At 35.8% G+C, this 18,683-nt stretch overlaps 1 protein-coding gene across 39 annotated transcripts in view; it reads left to right on the top strand.

The window, feature by feature from the left end:
- PTPRD (protein tyrosine phosphatase receptor type D) overlaps nt 1–18,683 on the top strand; it is a 2,185,700-nt gene that overhangs the window by 2,098,124 nt on the left and 68,893 nt on the right. For all 39 annotated transcript variants that reach the window (XM_049116106.1, XM_049116100.1, XM_049116099.1 and 36 more), the window contains one exon: nt 8,229–8,352. In XM_049116106.1, coding sequence (XP_048972063.1) covers nt 8,229–8,352 — 124 coding nt within the window. The remainder of the gene's footprint in view (nt 1–8,228; nt 8,353–18,683) is intronic.

The raw sequence follows: 18,683 nt of genomic DNA, 5'->3' as shown, positions 1-18,683 counted from the left end.
TTGTGTCTGTTTTATGCTTTATTGTGGAAAGAGATCTTTTTAGCATAAGGGAGAAAGTGGATATTCCTTGGAAACTGAGATTGCCTTAAATCAGGGTCTTCTCACACAAGTCAATAGATGGAGGCAGGAAAAGGAAAACATCCACCATTCTTTCACCGAGAACTTTGCATCAGGTTTTTTACTTGTATTATTTTACTTAATATTTTCAGTCTATACAAATGTGGCAGCATTTACAGAGTGGTGAAGAATTAGTGCATTCATCTTGTTAATTTGGTGCCAGAATCTAGTGCCCTGTTATTTGCAGAAAAGAAAGGATGCCACTGTGAATTTATTCAGTTTAGTGCTGCACATAGGTTGCAATCAATAGATAATTTTATTTGTTACCTATACACAGTTCTTTTTATAAACACTGTAATTACTTTCTATCAATTCAATCAACTTTATCTCTTTAATCAGAGCAGTTTAATAAAATTTTAATAACATTTTCTTGCCCCAAACTGTCTGGAAAATTTTTAATTCTTTTCACTTTTCCGAGTAACATCAAAAATCCTAGTCTGTGAATTGTATTTGTAAAAATGATTACTATGAAGCTCTAGTTTTTAGGAACATCAACTATAATTCTGTCCATTGCTTTCTTATTACTCGCTTTAATTTGATATAGGAGATAAATAGCTAAAAACTAAAACATTATGATTAAATATATCACTACCTTCATTCTTCTAGAACATTGCCTTTGGTAACTAGGAGTTTTTCTTTTCTGCATTCAGTACTATCTAGGAAAATGTTAAGGCACATTTAAAAAGAGAGTATATGGGGACTCCCGGGTGGCTCAGTGGCTTAGCGCCTGCCTTCGGCCCAGGGCGTGATACTGGAGTCCTGGAATCGAGTCCCATGTCAGGCTTCTGCATGGAGCCTGCTTCTCCCTGTGCCTGTGTCTCTGCCTCTCTCTCTCTCTCTCTCTCTCTCTCTCTGGGTCTCTAATGAATAAATAAATTAAAATCTTTAAAAAAAGTATAATAAAAATCTGGCCTTTTAAATCTTCAGATCTTTAAGTTATGTGTTCTCTTCTGAACTCTCATTTGAAAAGATCTGTCAAAAATAGTCTTTTTCCCAGTCATACACAGAAAGTAGTAAAATAACTTAACCTGCATTCCAGAGATCACATACCATCATCCTATTGGATTGAAAAAGAATCTAGTGTTTGTTGTTGTTGTTGCATTATTTTTTTTGTCATTTTGAATTTATGGTAAATAAGGACAAAGTTAAGTATACTTCTAGGAGTAAATGGAATTCTCAAAGAAATAAGCTAACTCTTCCTCATCCTTAGTGCTAAGATATAATTTAGGGAAAAAAATGTTCATCAGATGCTTGCCTCTAATATTTACTCACTTTATATGGCTGAATGGCTTACAATGAGTATAGTGTCTCTTTGCTTCTCTACATGTCAGTTCTAATGTAAATAAAGAAATTATTACTTCAGGTACTTTTCTATAAGTATTTGTTACATAATATGTGATAATTGGGATTGCAAATCAAACCACAAGACAACTGATAAGTTGATACAATTTTATCACTTATTTGAGGAAAAAAATTTTAACTGTACATAAAAATACCTGATTGAAATATTATTAATGCCTTTACAAGTGTACATTTATAAACTGTTCACCTTTCCACTTATAGATGGAGAACTCCCATATGCATTCATAAGTTAACATTGAGACATTTGAAAAGCCCCTGTTAAATCCTTCAGATTCTAATTGTGGTCCAGATCAAAGATGCTTTTATAGGAAAAGACTTAAGAAGTTTTGATAACTAATTGGATAAAGGAGAAAAGAGAAGATGAGGGCACCAACCTGACACTGGAAAGACATTATAGAAAAAAAGGAACAGAACAAACAGACTGAAAGCTAACCATGGGCAAAGAGAAAGCCAGAACGAGACTCAGAGGCTCTGACCTGCAGACTTTGCTCATGATCACACTTTCCACTCCCTCCTCACATTCCCCTTTTTAAAGCATCATTGGATTCAACTAAACTCATGTTCTTCTCTTTGAAGAAAGTACTCATTATGCCAATTGCAGGCCTTTGCTAATTTTGCAAAATATAGCCCTTCTCAACTAAGCAAACGTGGGGCTTTTTCAAATGGATACATATTAATTTACCATTTTCAATCTTGAAGAGAGAAAGAATATGAATGAATGAGATTTTTTAAAGACTTCACTGCAGAAATACAGTCAATGGCAAATTGCTCTTCAAAACCTCAAAAAGGGCTTGAAAATATGTGGGTGCACACTAAGGACTAAATGAACCTACTGATTAGGAACTCTGGAAGGATAGTATTCCTCTGGAGGTTAAGGTCATGGAAAGTTCAGTTCCCTGTAAAGAGACTGGTTAGTCTGACCCATAGTTTGCCCCGTCAAGTAGCTGGTCTATTCCTTCTATATAATTAAATTTTTGTTAGTTGTTTTAAAACACACAAAAACAGGATGTATCTTTTTTGTGGTTTTTCTTTGATGAGTTTCTAAAGGGAATAGTTTGAGGTTTTTCTCTTGATGGGACACAGAACAGCTAGTATTGTAGGGAGTTTGCACATGTGAATTATATTTTTGTTCTTGGTAGAGACGTTGAAATTTTACAGGGCCATATTTAAAGGACTTTGCTTTAAGTTGATGACTTTAGCTTTATCAAAAAAGGTCACTCTGGATGCCATTATGCTCAGTGACTGTAATGTGATGTGCAAATTTATGAGTACTCTCTTGTTTTGAGTTTGGAATTATAAATATAGATTAGAAGCCCCATAAAGATTTTTGCTTCCAAACCTCTCATTGTGTTTCAAGAGAATAATTAAAAAACAATCAAGAAATCTTCTCAAACTTGGCCAGGGAAAAAGCATAATATGGCAACCAGACATTCAGATGGGGTCCAGAATACGAGGTCCCCCAGTGGAGCTTACGAGCTGTTTGACCCTGAGAAAGTTATTTCATTTCTCTGCATTTCAGTTTCTTCATTTGCAAAATGGTGATAGTAATACTACTTCTAGGCTCTTTGTGAAGATAAAATTGCTTAACATATGTGAAGCAAAAAGAAAACACAGTAAATGTGATATAAGTGTTATTATAACTATTGGATATAAAATATATTTTAAATCTGGCTTTTTATCAAGAATATAGTGCAAAATTATAAATCCATCAGTTATATGTAACTTATTTTTCCACTTACCTATTTTTTTCCACTTAACCTATTTTAAGACAAAGTTCTAGTTGGTTAAAAAAAATTAGAACTTTCAGACCATCAAGTAAATGACTACATAAATGCATAGTATTTGATATTACCAGCTGTCTTCTCTGGATTTTCCCTTTCTTCTTTAAATTACAGGGAGGTTTTGGGGTGCCTGGGTGGCTCAGTCAGTTAAGTGACTGCCTTCTGCTGGGTTCAGGTCATGATCATGGAATCCTGGGATCAAGCCCCATATCAAGCTTCCTGCTCAGTGGAGAGCCTGCTTCTCCCTCTCTCTTTCTGTGCTTTCTCTCTCTCTCTCTCTCTCTCTCTCTCTCTCTCTCTTTCTCTCTCTCAAATAAACAAAAATTTTAAAAAGTAAAAATAAATGGCAGGGAGGTTTTTCTTTGCTCACTCTGCTCAGTAAGACAAAGCTATTGAGTTGAAGTCCTGTTAGTATTAGAATGATTCAATCACACACATATTGGGGTTGGAAGGGGAGTGTGTCATGTGCTACGTATGCAGATAGGAAGCAAAGTAATATGGTTTGACATGAGAAGGTTTAGGTACTACATACTCTTCATTCAGTATATTCCAGGGCCTTGTTGACTGCCTAGAGAAACAAAAGTAAACATGAGGAAGTAGCATTCTTGTTTACGAATTCCATGACAATGCAATATACAAATGCCATATAGCTTATTTTTAAAAAATAGTCTATTAATCAGGGACGCCTGGGTGGCTCAGTGGTTGAGTGTCTGCCTTTGGCTCAGCTTGTGATCCCAGGGTCCTGAGATCCAGTCCTTCATCAGGCTCCCTGTGGGAGAGCCTGCTTCTCCCTCTGCCTATGCCTCTGCCTCTGCCTCTGCCTCTCTCTCTGGGTCTCTCATGAATAAATAAATAAAATATATTTTTTAAAAATCCATTAATTAAATTTGCGTTGAATACATCTACATTGCTTTATTTCCAACTTGCAAACTTTCCTCCAGGGCAGCTACAGAAAACTTGGCCAGGATTCCAGCTCATGAGGGTAGAATTTGGGATTGAGTTCTAGGAAGGAGGGATATCTCACCAAAAGTTGTTTGGATAAATAGAATTGAGAGGATGAGAAGAGATAATCTGAGAGTCAAGCTGAGGAAAACCAAATGCCCTCGGCAGGAAGAATTTGAATCCATTAGGAACAAGGGTGCTTATTTCAAATTGTTTTGAATAATATTGGGGTGATGTCAGATTAACTTTATAGTAGGACGATGCATAGTCATGGTGGGTTAGCCAAAAATATAAGATTAGAGTGGAAATCAACTTCTCCAGACCTGTGTTGTTCTTTTTCCATATTGGCCATTTTATTTTTCCTTAGGAGGATTCAGCAAGAGAAACCAGAACACAGCGATGCAAAGCACTATACCATCACCTGCACTAAGAAAAACCTAAAAAGTCAGTTAGGCATCTGAATCTTGGTTTTTGGCTCTGGCTGTGATCTCAGGGTTGTGAGATAGAACCCTGCAAGCGGCTCCATGCTTAGCACAGCATCTGCTTGAGGTCCTCTCTCCCTCTTTCTCTCTCTTTCTCTCTCTCCCTCCTCTACTAGCCCCTCCTGCTAGAGCTCTTTCTCTCTCAAACAAATAAATCTTTAAAAAAAAAAAAGGTGTGTTTTGAGAATTAGTGTCTTATTCATCCATGGTACCTTTGCCTCATTAAGATGGATAATTGAAATTTGATTTTCCTCAACCAGTTTTATTTTTTCTCAATAGAAAAAAAAATCATCTTATACCTCACCTACTTTTTGTAGTCATTATTTCTTACTGAGTTTACTGCTCTCAGCTTTCTGACAAGCTCCAAAATAATGATCTATGCTGTGTATTGTTAAATGTTCAGTCAGACAGATAGATACAGATAGATGAGTATGTGTTGCACAAAGACAGTTTAGCATTATTTAATCAATATTTGTTTGATCCGCATAAAATGACTATAAATGTAAGTTACATCCCATCTGTTTTATCATCCATGTGAAGCCAACCTCATTTCTAAAACTTGATTTCTTATGTAATTGCCCTAGAATGACAGAGGATGATCAGTTGGGAAGAAGTACCTTTTGGACTGGCAAGATAACGGATAGTTATGTTTAAGTGTGTTTCACATATTGGGCTTTCTCGTTTTTTCAGTGGCCTTCAGGATAAGTAGCATCATGACTTGGTAATTACTAGCTGTTAATCATTAGCTTGGCTTTGAAATCACACAGACCTGGGTTTGAGGGTAAATGTATGAGTCTAGGTGTGTGAACAAATAACCATCAAATTGCTCAATGTCTGCCACAGAGAAGGCCCTCAGTAAGATTTATAGAATTAATCTTTCTTTACTTCAGTTTCCTTGTCTGGAAAATAACAAGGATATGTACTTCATAAGATTTGTGAGAATTAAACAGGATACTGCATGACCTAGCAGCTATTATAATTACCTATTACTTATAGGTCTTCTTCTCAACGGTCAGCCTTTAAGCCTAAACATATTAATGCATGTGACATAAAACTCATGTTTCCATGACTGGTTTTTAAACTCTTCAATGTAGGTATCAAATCAAGCATTCAGAAGGCTGGGAATATGTGGCAAGAGTGGAAATGGACATGGGTTAACAGTGTCTGTGTTGAGAGATGCAGTTTCATTAGTCTAATTAAATGCATGCCACTTTACATATTTGTGAGTGATCTTAGTCTAAAGAACAGGGTCATCAGAGGGAGTAATATCTTCTGCCAAAGCACTGTGCATCAGGGAGCCTAGGAGCTTCTTGGCATATTTTAGAGAACAGTGTATAAGACCATTATGTCCTCAGCAATGCTCATCAGTGTAAAGTGGAATATCACTCACTGCTAGTTGTAATTTCAGGATCACATACTTTACTATTAAACCATGTGATAACGAGTGTTAAAGTGTTAGCTATAGTGCACTGCACATTGCAGTTTCCATAGTCTGTTCTTTAACTCCCATGTTACATGAAAGAATTGTTCCATGATTCTCTTTATGAACTCTTCTCAACAACATTTATTCATCAATTCAATTCATTTAAGGAAGTCTGCTGAACCATAATTTATTGAGCTATCTTTGTAGATGCAAAGATGACTAAAGATGTTTAGGTAGGACTGTGACTTAGAATTTCAGAATTTAAGCTGTAGGTCACTCAGAGCCAGTAGAGGTTCTTAAGCAGGAACCTAACCTGTCCAGAGCTGAGCTTCAGAAAGACTACTTTGGTATGGAAAGTGCACTGGAGTGAGAGTTTGAAGAGAGAATTCAAGAAGACATCAAATACTGAAGGCTTGGATTTAGGGAATGACAGTGAGCTGGTAGATTTGGGACTGATTTAAGAAAAGTTTAAGATAGGGCTTGCTCACCAAATAAAGCTGCTTTGTGTGGAGAAGGTTCAAGGTTGACTTGAAGGCTTCCACCTGGGCATCTGCATGCTTCACCTCACCCGATACTTGGAGAGAAGTACATTCCACAGGGGAGATGCTGAACTTCTCTGGAAGAACAAACTAGAAAGACCCCTAATTTCATTATTCTTTAGAGTCTAAAGCATGGATAGTTATTGTGCTGAATATTGTTCAATGATGGACTGGTTATATATAGATTAGCATAGGCTAAGAAAAGGGGTTTTATAATCCTTAGTAGAGACTGCAATCTATACTGCTGAGAATTTTAGTATGTTTGGTGGCTGTTCATGACTGTTAATAGGTTGACTCTTTACACTTGTGAGTTTTACTATCTCTATTAAACACAAAATATATACATCTTTAACATTGTGGTACTTGTTGGATATGTTTTACTTTCCAGTTCCACATGTGTACATCCAAGCACAGTAAATGCCCAGCATCAAAAACAACTGCTAAAAATTCTATTAATGTAACATAGTATCTTTACTTTTTAAAGAATTTCACCTTTATATAAGCTCAATTCATCATTATTTCTGAAAACTTGACTTTAATCATTTGAAATCATGTTTATGTAATTAAGGAACTCTTATTTCCATATACCATGAAATTATGTCTTAAAAAAGTGTCAGTGTCCTATGATAGAAGAAAAGATGTTTTGATTTTCATAACATTACAGGAAATTAAAAATTTCCTCAGGGTTTTATAATCAAATCCTGAATTCAGTCTCAAAATAATGGTTCTGCTTTCACTATAAAAATGTATATATTATTTTATATCTATGCAATATTTTATTATAGGTTATTGAGTAATGGGTTGAATGAAGGCATTAAAAAAGGCATTATAAGTCAGAAAAAAATAGTTTAAAATAAAGAACAAAAAGAAGCAAACTTTGTCAACATGACACATAATAATAAATAGAAAGTGTAATAAACAGAAAAGCAATTAGATCCTATCTGCATTGGGTTATAAATTGATATTTGAAGATGATTATTAGATTTAACCAACTTTCTTTCTTTACTATTATTCTAAACTGTTTGAATTATATGAAATGCCTTGTGATACTGGTCAGTGTTTTATGGAGAAACAGGCACAGTTCTAAGTTGCCATCAAGTTGTCAGCCTGTAGGTGAAGAAAAAACAGTGAAGCCTGTGACCAATGAAGCTAGCTAGTAAATTTAAAGGGTGAGATTCGGTCTCGACAGGAAAGTGTAGGGAGAATAATCAAGATAAAATAATGTTCACAGAACTAGACGGAATATTGAACCCAATAACTTGTAAAGTACAGCTGCAGAGAAGGAAATGGAAAAGCAAAACAATTTTAAAAACCCTGCCTTTCCAATATTCACAGAACATCTACATTGATTTTTTTTTCATTTGAATCAATGTTGATGACTATCACTGTTTTTTACTATGGTTAATCATTTCATGTTATGCTGGTTATATCAGTGTCCAGCTTCATAGCTAGGATCATCATTGACACAGTGTGACTTCAGACTTTGCTTCTTAAGTCATGTTTGTTTCTTGTGATGAATGACTATAATCTGGTGTTATTAAGTATTGATTTTGTGTATGTGTGTGCTGTTTTTCTTTTAAAGTCAATTGACCCTGGCCAGCAGTTCACATGGGAACATTCAAACTTGGAAGTAAACAAACCAAAGAATAGATATGCAAATGTAATTGCATATGATCATTCTCGGGTTCTCCTATCAGCAATAGAAGGTAAGGAAATTCTTTTTTTTTTTTTATTGGAGTTCAATTTGCCAACATATAGCATAACATCCAGTGCTCATTCCGCCAAGTGCCCCACTCAGTGCCCATCACCCAGTCACCCCAACCCCTCGCCCACCTCCCTTTCCACTACCCCTTGTTCTAATGTTATTTATACTTTTATTTTCATGAGTTTACGAGTGTGCATGATAATATAGTTTTAGCTAGGTTTTTCGCTATCAATGGAAATAGTTAATTAAGATTCAGGTACCACTTGTTCTCACATTTTCTTTCCCATACAAATGTACTATATATGGGCACACAATATCCCTAACACAATATAACATAAAGGCATCTTTCATTACCTTCTTGCTTCAACTCTAGATGAAAGACGTTATGATGTAGTTGATGCTTATAGAGGGGAAGTAGAGAGGGGAAGTAGATCAAAGTTGTCCATTTTACTGATGGCTGCTGACCATTATAAGTAAATGGTGATTGTTGGAAAATATTCCTTGACTGTTTTTTTTTGTTAAATGGGTGGGGAGGGGGGCGGGGGACTTGTTTGTAAATAAACCTGGATAGCCACTAGAGACAGACTAAAGGTTAGGAGTTGGTGGTGTGGTGATTAATTAAAATTAAGCATATTGGAAATCTCTGGTACTGCTAATTTGTGGACTGCTTGGTAATCTATCTCTCACAATTGTAGTAAAGAGTGCATTCCAGAGGGAATGGTTGCTCCAAAAGATGAGGATTACACCTCTAATATACCTAGCTTCTTAAAAGGATTCATGAGGAGAGTATTTTCTATTCATCCCTTTCTTGTAATAAATCCCTTCACATGGCATATTAAAATCAATTAGGAGCTCATGTTCAACACTCAGCATTTTGTTAGGTTTCTTTTGGCTATGGTAGTACATTTCGGTCCATAAAAAAAGAATTTATAATGTCACTTAAATCCTTCCTTCTGTCATAATTGCTAACCTAGACCACCAACTGCCACATACCACATTCATCCTCATTGGCATCCTTTGGAAAAGTTCTGTGGCCTTTTCATACATGAAAGTTCACTGCTTACTCTCTTCCAGATGTTTTGTCAAGCATTAAATAATACAAGCTTCATACTCAGTCCTTTTTAGAACCTGGAAGTTCAAACATTGTCATCCATAGTCATCCAAATATCTTTCACTTTTTTTCTGCTTCCCAAATCTGTGATGACTACCATTTAACCTCATAACTCTAACCAAGTCCTACATGCTTTCGTTAGTGCCCAAAATTAATTTGAAAATGAGATGCTGCTTAAAAGCTTTCCCAGCAAGCACAAAAGGCAACCAATACATTTATTTCCAGTTCTTTAGGAAGAACTATCTTTCCGCATTTAAGCAAGCCTATCATACCTGCAGCCTCCTCTCTTCAAAATGGTTTTACGTGGCATAGATCTATTTTGTAGAATTCTCACAATCAATCAACATCGAAAGTTGGAAAATATTATAACCCTTTTTTGAGGCTATTGAAGATACTAGGAGTTCAAGAGTTAACTTTTCTCCATATGAAAAAATATGATCAGGTTTGTAAAAATTTCACCAATGCTAGTTATTCAAGCAGGGGGTATCAAACAGGCAATTGCTTCAAGTCCTATTTGAAAACTGTAATTGGTATATGTGGAGGATTAACATATAGCATTTATAATTTATCTCTGTATTTCTCACTTTAAAAAGTTAAACAAAAAGCAATTTCTTGTCTCAAGTCTCCTAAATCAACTCCATAGTTAGTAAGAAACTAAACCAAGTCACAAGTGGAGGAGAAGATCTTTTTGCCATTAGTGAAACAGGTAAGTTATAGAAATTAAATGAATATAAATTGAGAACCTATTTGGCATAATCTTGGCTGGAGAACTTGTCCGTCTGCCTTTGCTGTATTGTATAGCATTATTTCCACTTGGAATTTAGGTCATTCAGTACTACTGTCACCTTGTACTTTTGCCTACTTTATCATTATTTTCTTTAACCTGTTATTTTCCATCATCTTTGAACAGTAAAGTATGTCGAAGGACAAAAAATATTCTTCCTTGTACCTTTATTATGATCGATGGAAGCTATGACCATTCCATTTCTATGCTCTTTTTACAGTACGAAAGCAAAAGCACTTGAATCAGGCTAAAACCTGCCTTTTTATAGCTCTGTGCTCACAAATATATCCTAAATCTAGAGCTGACCTAGAAACCAAAAGTCTTTCAATTTTAAGTCGTATGCAAAAGGTTAGAAGCATTTAATTGAAGTTTATGGGCTATATAGAGAGCTTTAATCTAGATTACAACCTCGAATGGTATTTTATCTTAGACTAAGCCCTACTCGGCAGATATTTAAGGGGGTAAGCCACAGTCCTATATCTTAAGCACGGAAAAGGAATGCTGGCAACAGGAATCACACAACTGCTAACTAAGGCTTCTCACATAAAGGGAGCTTTGATAACACAGAGCCAGATTTTTCAAGAGTATTTAAATGTTAAGAGACCTCATGCACAATTTATAAAATTGAACATGCTTGTTTGGGGTTCCACCTGTGGTGATAACTTGAAAGATTTTGGTTGAAGGTTTACTTTGGACATTTTTGCTGCTGTTCTCTCAGTGGTGCAGCTCCTCTTCATGTTTACTTTGCAGAGTGGTCTGACAGACAATAAAGGAACGCTGGAAGTTACCACAGTGATTCCTATTATCTTTATCTCTGTTTCCTGGAGCCAAACCTTTCCACTACCTCCACTGAGCAGTGGCAGGGAAATAAAATAAGGAATGGGGAACTGTGTGTCAGCACCAGTGTGTTTATTGAATTTCATGAAACTAGTAATACTTCATGACATGTTTCCAAATTACAGTCATTTTATTTATGCTGAGGAAAATGTAGACTAAATTCAAGAGATTTCTAACTACAGAAACACTTATAATTGTTGAATTATAGAGCAAGCAGTATGGAAACACAATTAAATTTTTGACTAGTACAGTTACTGTTGGCATCCCCTCCATGTGGAAGCTGTCCTTAAGAGATATCAGTAACTCCTGAGGAAGAGAGGTGATAGGATATATTTTCATAGTTTAAACTATATATTGTCAAAGACTAAATGGAAACTAATACTTATGTCTACATAAAATAATAAGTAATTATCTGTTTAATCTTATAGAATCCAAAGATGCTCATTACTTTTACTAAAGTAGCAAAAAAGAAATGGATAAACCAAAAGATGAAGAGCAAAGAAATCTGGGTTTGGATCACAGCTTACTAGTCACTTACTAGTCACGTAACCTCACCTTCTCTGAGTGTCAATTCCTCAGCTGAAACCTTTTTTAAAAAAATTTTTCAATTTAAGTAGATTTGACAAACAATGTCACATTAGTTTTAAGTATACAACATAAGTTTTATGCAACTGATTCAATTTCTCTTTAGGTTATGCTGTGCTCACCACAAGTGTAGTGTCCATCTCTCCCCATACAAGGCTAGCTACTAAAGTACCATTGGCCATATTCCCTATGTTGTGCCTTTTATTCCCATGATTTATCTATCCCATAATTGGAAACCTGTATCTCCCACTCCCCTTCACCCATTTTACCCATCCTTTCATCCCCCCTTTCCTCTGGCAACCAGTGGTTTGTTCTCTGTATTTATAGGTCTGATTCTGATTTTTGTTTACCCATTTGTTTTGTTAAATTCAGCATGTGAGTAAAATTTCTTTTACTTCTGACTTCTACGAGTTAGCTCTACATAGCTTTCTTATGAATTTTATCATTTACCGTACGCACAACAGTGTTTTACTGTGTATATATTTGTGTGTGTGTCTGTGTATATTCACATCATATATAAGAATAGAACTCAAATTGGAAATGAGCTCTTCTGATTCCTCAATTCATGGTTACATAGGCCCACCTCCTTTACACTGCTTTCCTATGGATAGACCATGTGTCTGACTAAGTTACTGGCTTGAATCTAAATGTCCAGACTTACCATTTTGCCTAAAAATCCATTTTATCATTGGGCATTAAACAATAAATAATACAAACATTGCATTTTAGTATTTCATTTCCTATTTTATGGCATAATTAATCTGAGGCAATGACACGATATGGCAACTCATCAGAGACCCAAATGCATCAGAGCCCTGTGGTTGCAGAAGTAAGGTCAAATGCATCTATCTCTCACTGATTCCGAAGGTGGTTTACTTGCCTCGGTAACTCTGTATGTATCTTCAACTTCTTATAAACCCAGGAATATTAATTAGTGGCAGATTATTTATTGGAATATAACTAGCAAAACTTCAATATAATTATTTCAGTCCTAGATTTTTAAAAAAAGGTATTTTCCCCCTAAAACATAATTATTCTTCACTGCTACCAGTAATTTATTTCTATTAGTAGGATCATAATTCATATTTTACTTTAAAATCCATATTCAAATGGAATTTTTAAAAATTGTTGGCCAGGACTAAATATAAGGTAAAATTTAAAACTCTACTTTTTATGTCAACAACAAAGATAAAAAGTTAAAATAGATGTAATTATTTGGATACCTGTGGTGTATTGGGCACCGTGTCATAGATTTTATACCATGTATGAAATCATGGATAGTTTATCTATAATGTTCAGAACAATCTCAAAAGCTAGTTGTTATCATCAATTTTACAGATGAAGAAACTGTTAAACCTTTAAAATTCAATCAAGTAACTTGTTTATAATTAGTAGCTAGTAGTTTGAGGCAGAGCCAAAATTCTTATATGAGTCAGTCAAACTCAAGACTGCTATTCTCTCGAATTGGCCACTCAGAACTGTAGCATTTTTTGAAGTCATAATGACCATACATATATATGTCATACCTATTCAAAAATGATGGATTTTTGCCTGGGAAGACTGTCTAGGAATTTTGAAATACACATTTTTAAACACTCGTGTTGGAAATCTGAGAACTAGAGGTCTTCCATTGTGTTCTTAGACTCTAGTCAAAGTGAAATTTTCCAAAGAATAAATGACATATAAATGGTTTCAGTTGGCTTTTTTGGTCTGTTTAATATTATTTTTAAAGTTCTATTAGGAAGAACATCGAATAAGAAGACAGAAGACTGGAAACTAAATTCTAAGCTAAGCTATTCTGTGACCATGGGCATGTCACTTAGTACAGTTAACCCTTTGGGGAAGCTAGATCCTTTTTAAAATCTCGCAAGCATTTTAAACATCACTTGGAAACAAATGACACTTACCCAATTTATGTATACATTAATTTCAGAGAGTTCAAGGGCACAGAAGCCCTTTGTAAGCTCATTCGTCAATTTAGAAACTCCTGACTTCGGTGTTTTGTTCTGATTGAGGGCAGAATGAGGATGCGTAAAACCCTTCCTGCTCTTCCTAAAATTCTGAAAATTGATTCTAAATCTAGAAATCAGTAGACACTGATTAATATTTATTATATAAATATTAAATCTTAGACATTAAGAGATTCATTCTCCTAAAACAAACAAAGAAACAAACAAAAAGCCCACATTTAAGCTAGAGGATTTACACCAAATTGAACTATTAGCCTGTGTGTGTCTCTTCTACCAAGCCAGATCTAAATGGTTTTATCCATGAAAGAGTTTCAAATGACAAAGAATAGGAGCGCCTGGCTGGCTCAGCTGGTTAAGCATCTGAATCCTGATTTTGATGCAGGTCATGATCTCAGGGTTGTGAGTCCAGCTTCACAACTCAGTGAGGTGTCTGCTTAAGATTCTCTCTCCCTCTACCCCGACGCTTGCACTTGTGCATGCACCCTCTCTCTCAAATAAATAAATAAATCTTAAAAAAAAGAAATGACAAATAATCCACATCATGTAATATGTATTCTGTAACACGAGTGCTTATAAATCTGATAAGAGAAGTTTAGTGAAATAGGAGGTTTTTATTTTTTCTGGTTTGGGGGGAATATATTTAAAGTTTTAAAATACAAATATATGTATTCACTCTTTTTCTTTAGTGGATACATTGTTACAAGGGCTCACATTCTTCTCAAGAACTTCTGTTAAATCATCCTAAGCTATTCTTGCTTCTGAAGAGTTTGTGCCTCAGTTTCCTCATCAGTGTCATAGGATTAATAATAGTACCTGCCTCCTAGAATGATTAGGGCAATTTAATGAATTAATACATATAAAGTTTTTAGGGGAGTGTCTGGAACAAAGAAAATGCCTAATAAATATTGGAAACTATGAAAATTACCAGTGCTGTTATTATGAATTCTTTTATTACTACTAATATGTCCTTTTGGTTTGCATAATAGGAACAATTAAAAAAATTCAACTGCAAATAATACAGATGATGTTGCAACAGCCTGATTATTTGTGAGATGGGAAATTTAGCACTTTAAAATGAGAAAGTGACTCAAGGAAATCACTGCCCCTCAGATAAATCATATATTTTTTTAAAGTAAAGAAAAGAAACTACTGGTATTGCCCTGTATTGTTGAATTATCTTTGACTGCCACACTAGTGCTTCGCATTTAAGTAGCGCCTTAGCTTCTCTACTGCAGTGTTCAGTGTCTCCTGATTCATTTTACAAAGCTGTCAGCACATGGTAACATATTCCTCCATTTCACATCACTCCCATGCTATGAGTTATCTGTTTTTTTTTTCTATAATCACTTGATATTTTTCAATAAGTAAAAACAAAACAAAAACACAGGAAAATAAGTTAATAGAATTTACCCAACATTTTCTAATAAAATGTGAATTATATTATTGTAAATATAAATGTTCCATATGAAGCTCTAACATCAAAGAATTGAAATTATTTTCCCCAGCCACAAACCTCTTTAATAGCTGCCATGCCCTATTTCCCATATAAGTTCAATAAATGATTCTATTTCCTCCCTCTTAGTTCTTGTACTTTCTCAGTCTCTCCTACCCTCTCCCTAAAGAGTTTCCTTTAGGAAACTCTTTACCCTTTCCCTCCCTACTCCTTACCCCCAGACACCAATGACTGATTTGTGGGTACCTGGTGTTTCTTTTATTTTGCTCTTGAAATTCGATTTCAATTAGCAAAGGAATTTTGTTAGACTGTATGTCTCATCTATGAAAAAAAAACTGAAACAAAAAACTTGTCTAAATCTCATTCAACTGCTGGTTGAGTTGATTTTCCTCACATTGCTCAGAACATCAATCATTGATTTAGCAGTTTTGTTTTTTTTAATATTTCCAGTCCTTCACTTTTCAAGTTGGTTGTTTACAAGCATGACAAATTTTAATTCTGTCATTTCAGGGTGGTCTTTTTACTTTATTTTTGAAAGCATTTATTTTTGAGGAGCAGGGCACAGTCAAATTTTTATGGCTTAATTTGTCTTAAATAGAGAGCTAGAGAGAACTTAGCCTTTAGAAACTTGGAGCAAATTCACAAGGTGCTTGCAGCGTGCCTAAAGACTAATTAGAGCTACTTAAATGACATCTTTCTCAAAAAAAAAAAAAAAAATGACATCTTTCTCTTGCATGTAGCCAAGCAAGTGGTGTGGAGATGGTTACTCCCCAGCTCCTATTTCAGCCTATATCTGGTGGTGCTTCTTATCTGGAAATGAGAAAAAAAAATTTTTTTAGACGATGCCTAGATGTGCTAGTTTTCTTCTTTACTCTGTTTCCAGGAAGCCAGCCAAAAAGTAAATCAAAAAAATCCATGAGTTTATTTTTATCTCCATTGTCTTTACTTGTTGGGATTTTTTATTCATTTTTATTGTATACCTCTGAAGATTATGCTAATGAATCTACACTTCATTGCTGTGAGGCTATAGAAAAACCTGCATCAACTGTACTGTGGTTCTGTTGGTAAAATATAGTCCCAGGTTGTATATCGTTGGGAAGTCATAAAATAATTTTTGTCCTCTCCATTATTTTTTAAAAGATTTTATTTATTTATTCATGAGAGACACACAGAGAGAGGCAGAGACATAGGCAGAGAGAGAAGCAGACTCCCTATAGGGAGCCCCATGCAGGACTCGATCCCAGGACCCCGGGATAATGCCCTGAGCTGAAGACAGTTGCTCAACTGCTGAGCCACTCAGGGGTCTCTCCATTATTTTTTTTTAATTTTTTATTTATTTATGATAGTCACACACAGAGAGAGAGAGAGAGAGAGAGAGAGAGAGGCAGAGGGAGAAGCAGGCTCCATGCACTGGGAGCCCGACAGTGGGACTCGATCCCGGGTCTCCAGGATCGCGCCCTGGGCCAAAGGCAGGCACCAAACCCCTGTGCCACCCAGGGATCCCCCTCTCCATTATTTTTTAAATAGAAAATGGAAAGGGGACTTCCAGATTTGGAATAACTTTTCATCAGTAGAGTATTCATTACTGTTTTATTACATTGATCATAAGAATAATCTCCACTGGTATTTTAGAAGTTTCAAATGCATTAATAGACTCATTATATTCTCACAGAGATGTTGGGTAAGGACATTATGAAAATGCTGCTTATATTCTGGGATCTGTGAGGAGACTGGGGTTCTACAAGTTTCCTACAGGCAGAGCTCCTATCGCCATATTCTGCCTTTGATTCAGACTACCTCATTGTTGTATAAAGCCCTATAATAATTTCACCCTTCTTAATATTAGTTTCACAAAATTCTGTGATACTGTACTGGCCCAAGTTTTGCTTTATTTCAGAGCAGAGTGCTCCCTAACTATAAAAGAGTCTCCTCCATCACAGGTGCTGATAATTCCTAACATGTATAGCTAAACTTGGAATATATTCAGTGACAATTCAATCACTCACATCCTTCTCTGTGGCTACTCTCATAATCCAGCCTCTTCAGCAGTGCTGAGGAATAGAAAACCAAGGGGAGGAGAACACAGAACCTTGAGGGGATGGAGCCTGGCTTCACAAACTCTTGAAAAGATTGCTCATCCCCCCCTTAACTCATTGTCATGATGAGCTCACATAACAAGGCATGCTTCTAAAATAATCCCCCTCAAAATAACAAAATAAAATAATTGTCCTATATCCTGTAGAACCATGGAAGGCAGTTTGCCTCTGTGTGGTACTTCTGGGGACACCCAAGGCAGATAATACCCTGTACCTTTGCAAGAGGCATTTGATTTTTCTGCTCTGTTGCCTAAAGAATCCTTCATTTTGCTAGTTCTGATGTGGCTGTAGGAGGCTGAGGGGGACAGGCTGAGGCCTGTGCCACTTGGAATTAAATAATTTAACATTTGTTTAATTTAAATAATTAAATAATTATTATTGGATTTCATTTTTCTATTTTCTCTTTAGTTTTGCCAGTGTCAGCAATGAAGTTAGGATTTTTTCTTCATTGTGGGTTGGAAAACCTGTAATCTGGGTGTTAAACATCAATTCATTGTTGTTAGGTATGGTGTGTGTGTGTGTGTGTGTGTGTGTGTGTGTATTGAATTGGAGAAGGAGACATGATTTACAAAGTAGAAAGTGGCTTTTGTGCTTCATTGGATTTTGAGGACTTCTGTCTCACAATAGGGAATAAACTGATTTACCAAAAAGCATTTTTTTTTTTTTTTGGACACAAACTTCACTAAGGAGTTGTAGTAGTGAAAGGAAATCAGAGTAGCTGGGTTTTGGTGCCATGCTGTGAGTCGGGACGGAGTCAGCTGCTCAGCGGAAGGTCCATTCTGCAGCTCTGTGGTACAGTAGTTGTTTATCCACTGGAGCAGGCATGGGAGTCGGTCTTTCCTGGAAGGCCACCTCTTTCTCATTCTCACCTCCATGTTCCAGGGACAGCTTCTTTCCATGAATAAACTGCCTGCTAGTCTATCCCACAGTACCCCCGTCCTCCCCCCTTGGATTTGATTTTGTTTGCTTTTTCCCCCACCAGAGTCTAATCAAGATTTGAAATATCAGTCACACCAAAAAAATCTCATCCCAGCACATAAGAGGTAGAAGCAATAGGAATCAGCTTGAAAGAGCATCAGAGCATGTTCCCGCCTAATCTGGGAGACACAAAGCCTCTATCTTAAAATAACTTCACAGAGATTTCTGAATCCAAGAAGGTTAAGAATATCACAGAGAGACATCTTATTTTAGAACTCAAAAGGACTGGAGGGAATCAATTTGTCCAACATGCCTTGTTTAGCAGATAAGCAATCAAAGGTCTGGACAAGTTGAACAACTGCCCAAATGTCAAAGAGCAAACTACCAGCAGCCCTAGATACAAGTCCTGGTTTCTTGGGCAGTTTCTCTAAATTTTTAGCAAGTGCTTAGTATTGTTTCAAGACTTTAAAAGGCACATGTGACTTTTCCTACAGGATGGAGTGATATAGAAATACTCACATACCCATTATAATTACTTAATTTCACATTGATAAAATAACTGCTGTACTATTTGGGAT

This window comes from Canis lupus, chromosome 11 (assembly GCF_003254725.2).
Source record: "Canis lupus dingo isolate Sandy chromosome 11, ASM325472v2, whole genome shotgun sequence".
NCBI classification, from domain to species: Eukaryota; Metazoa; Chordata; class Mammalia; order Carnivora; family Canidae; genus Canis; species Canis lupus.
Note: the sequence above shows the minus strand (reverse complement) of the source record. Positions and strands in the feature narration are given on the sequence as shown.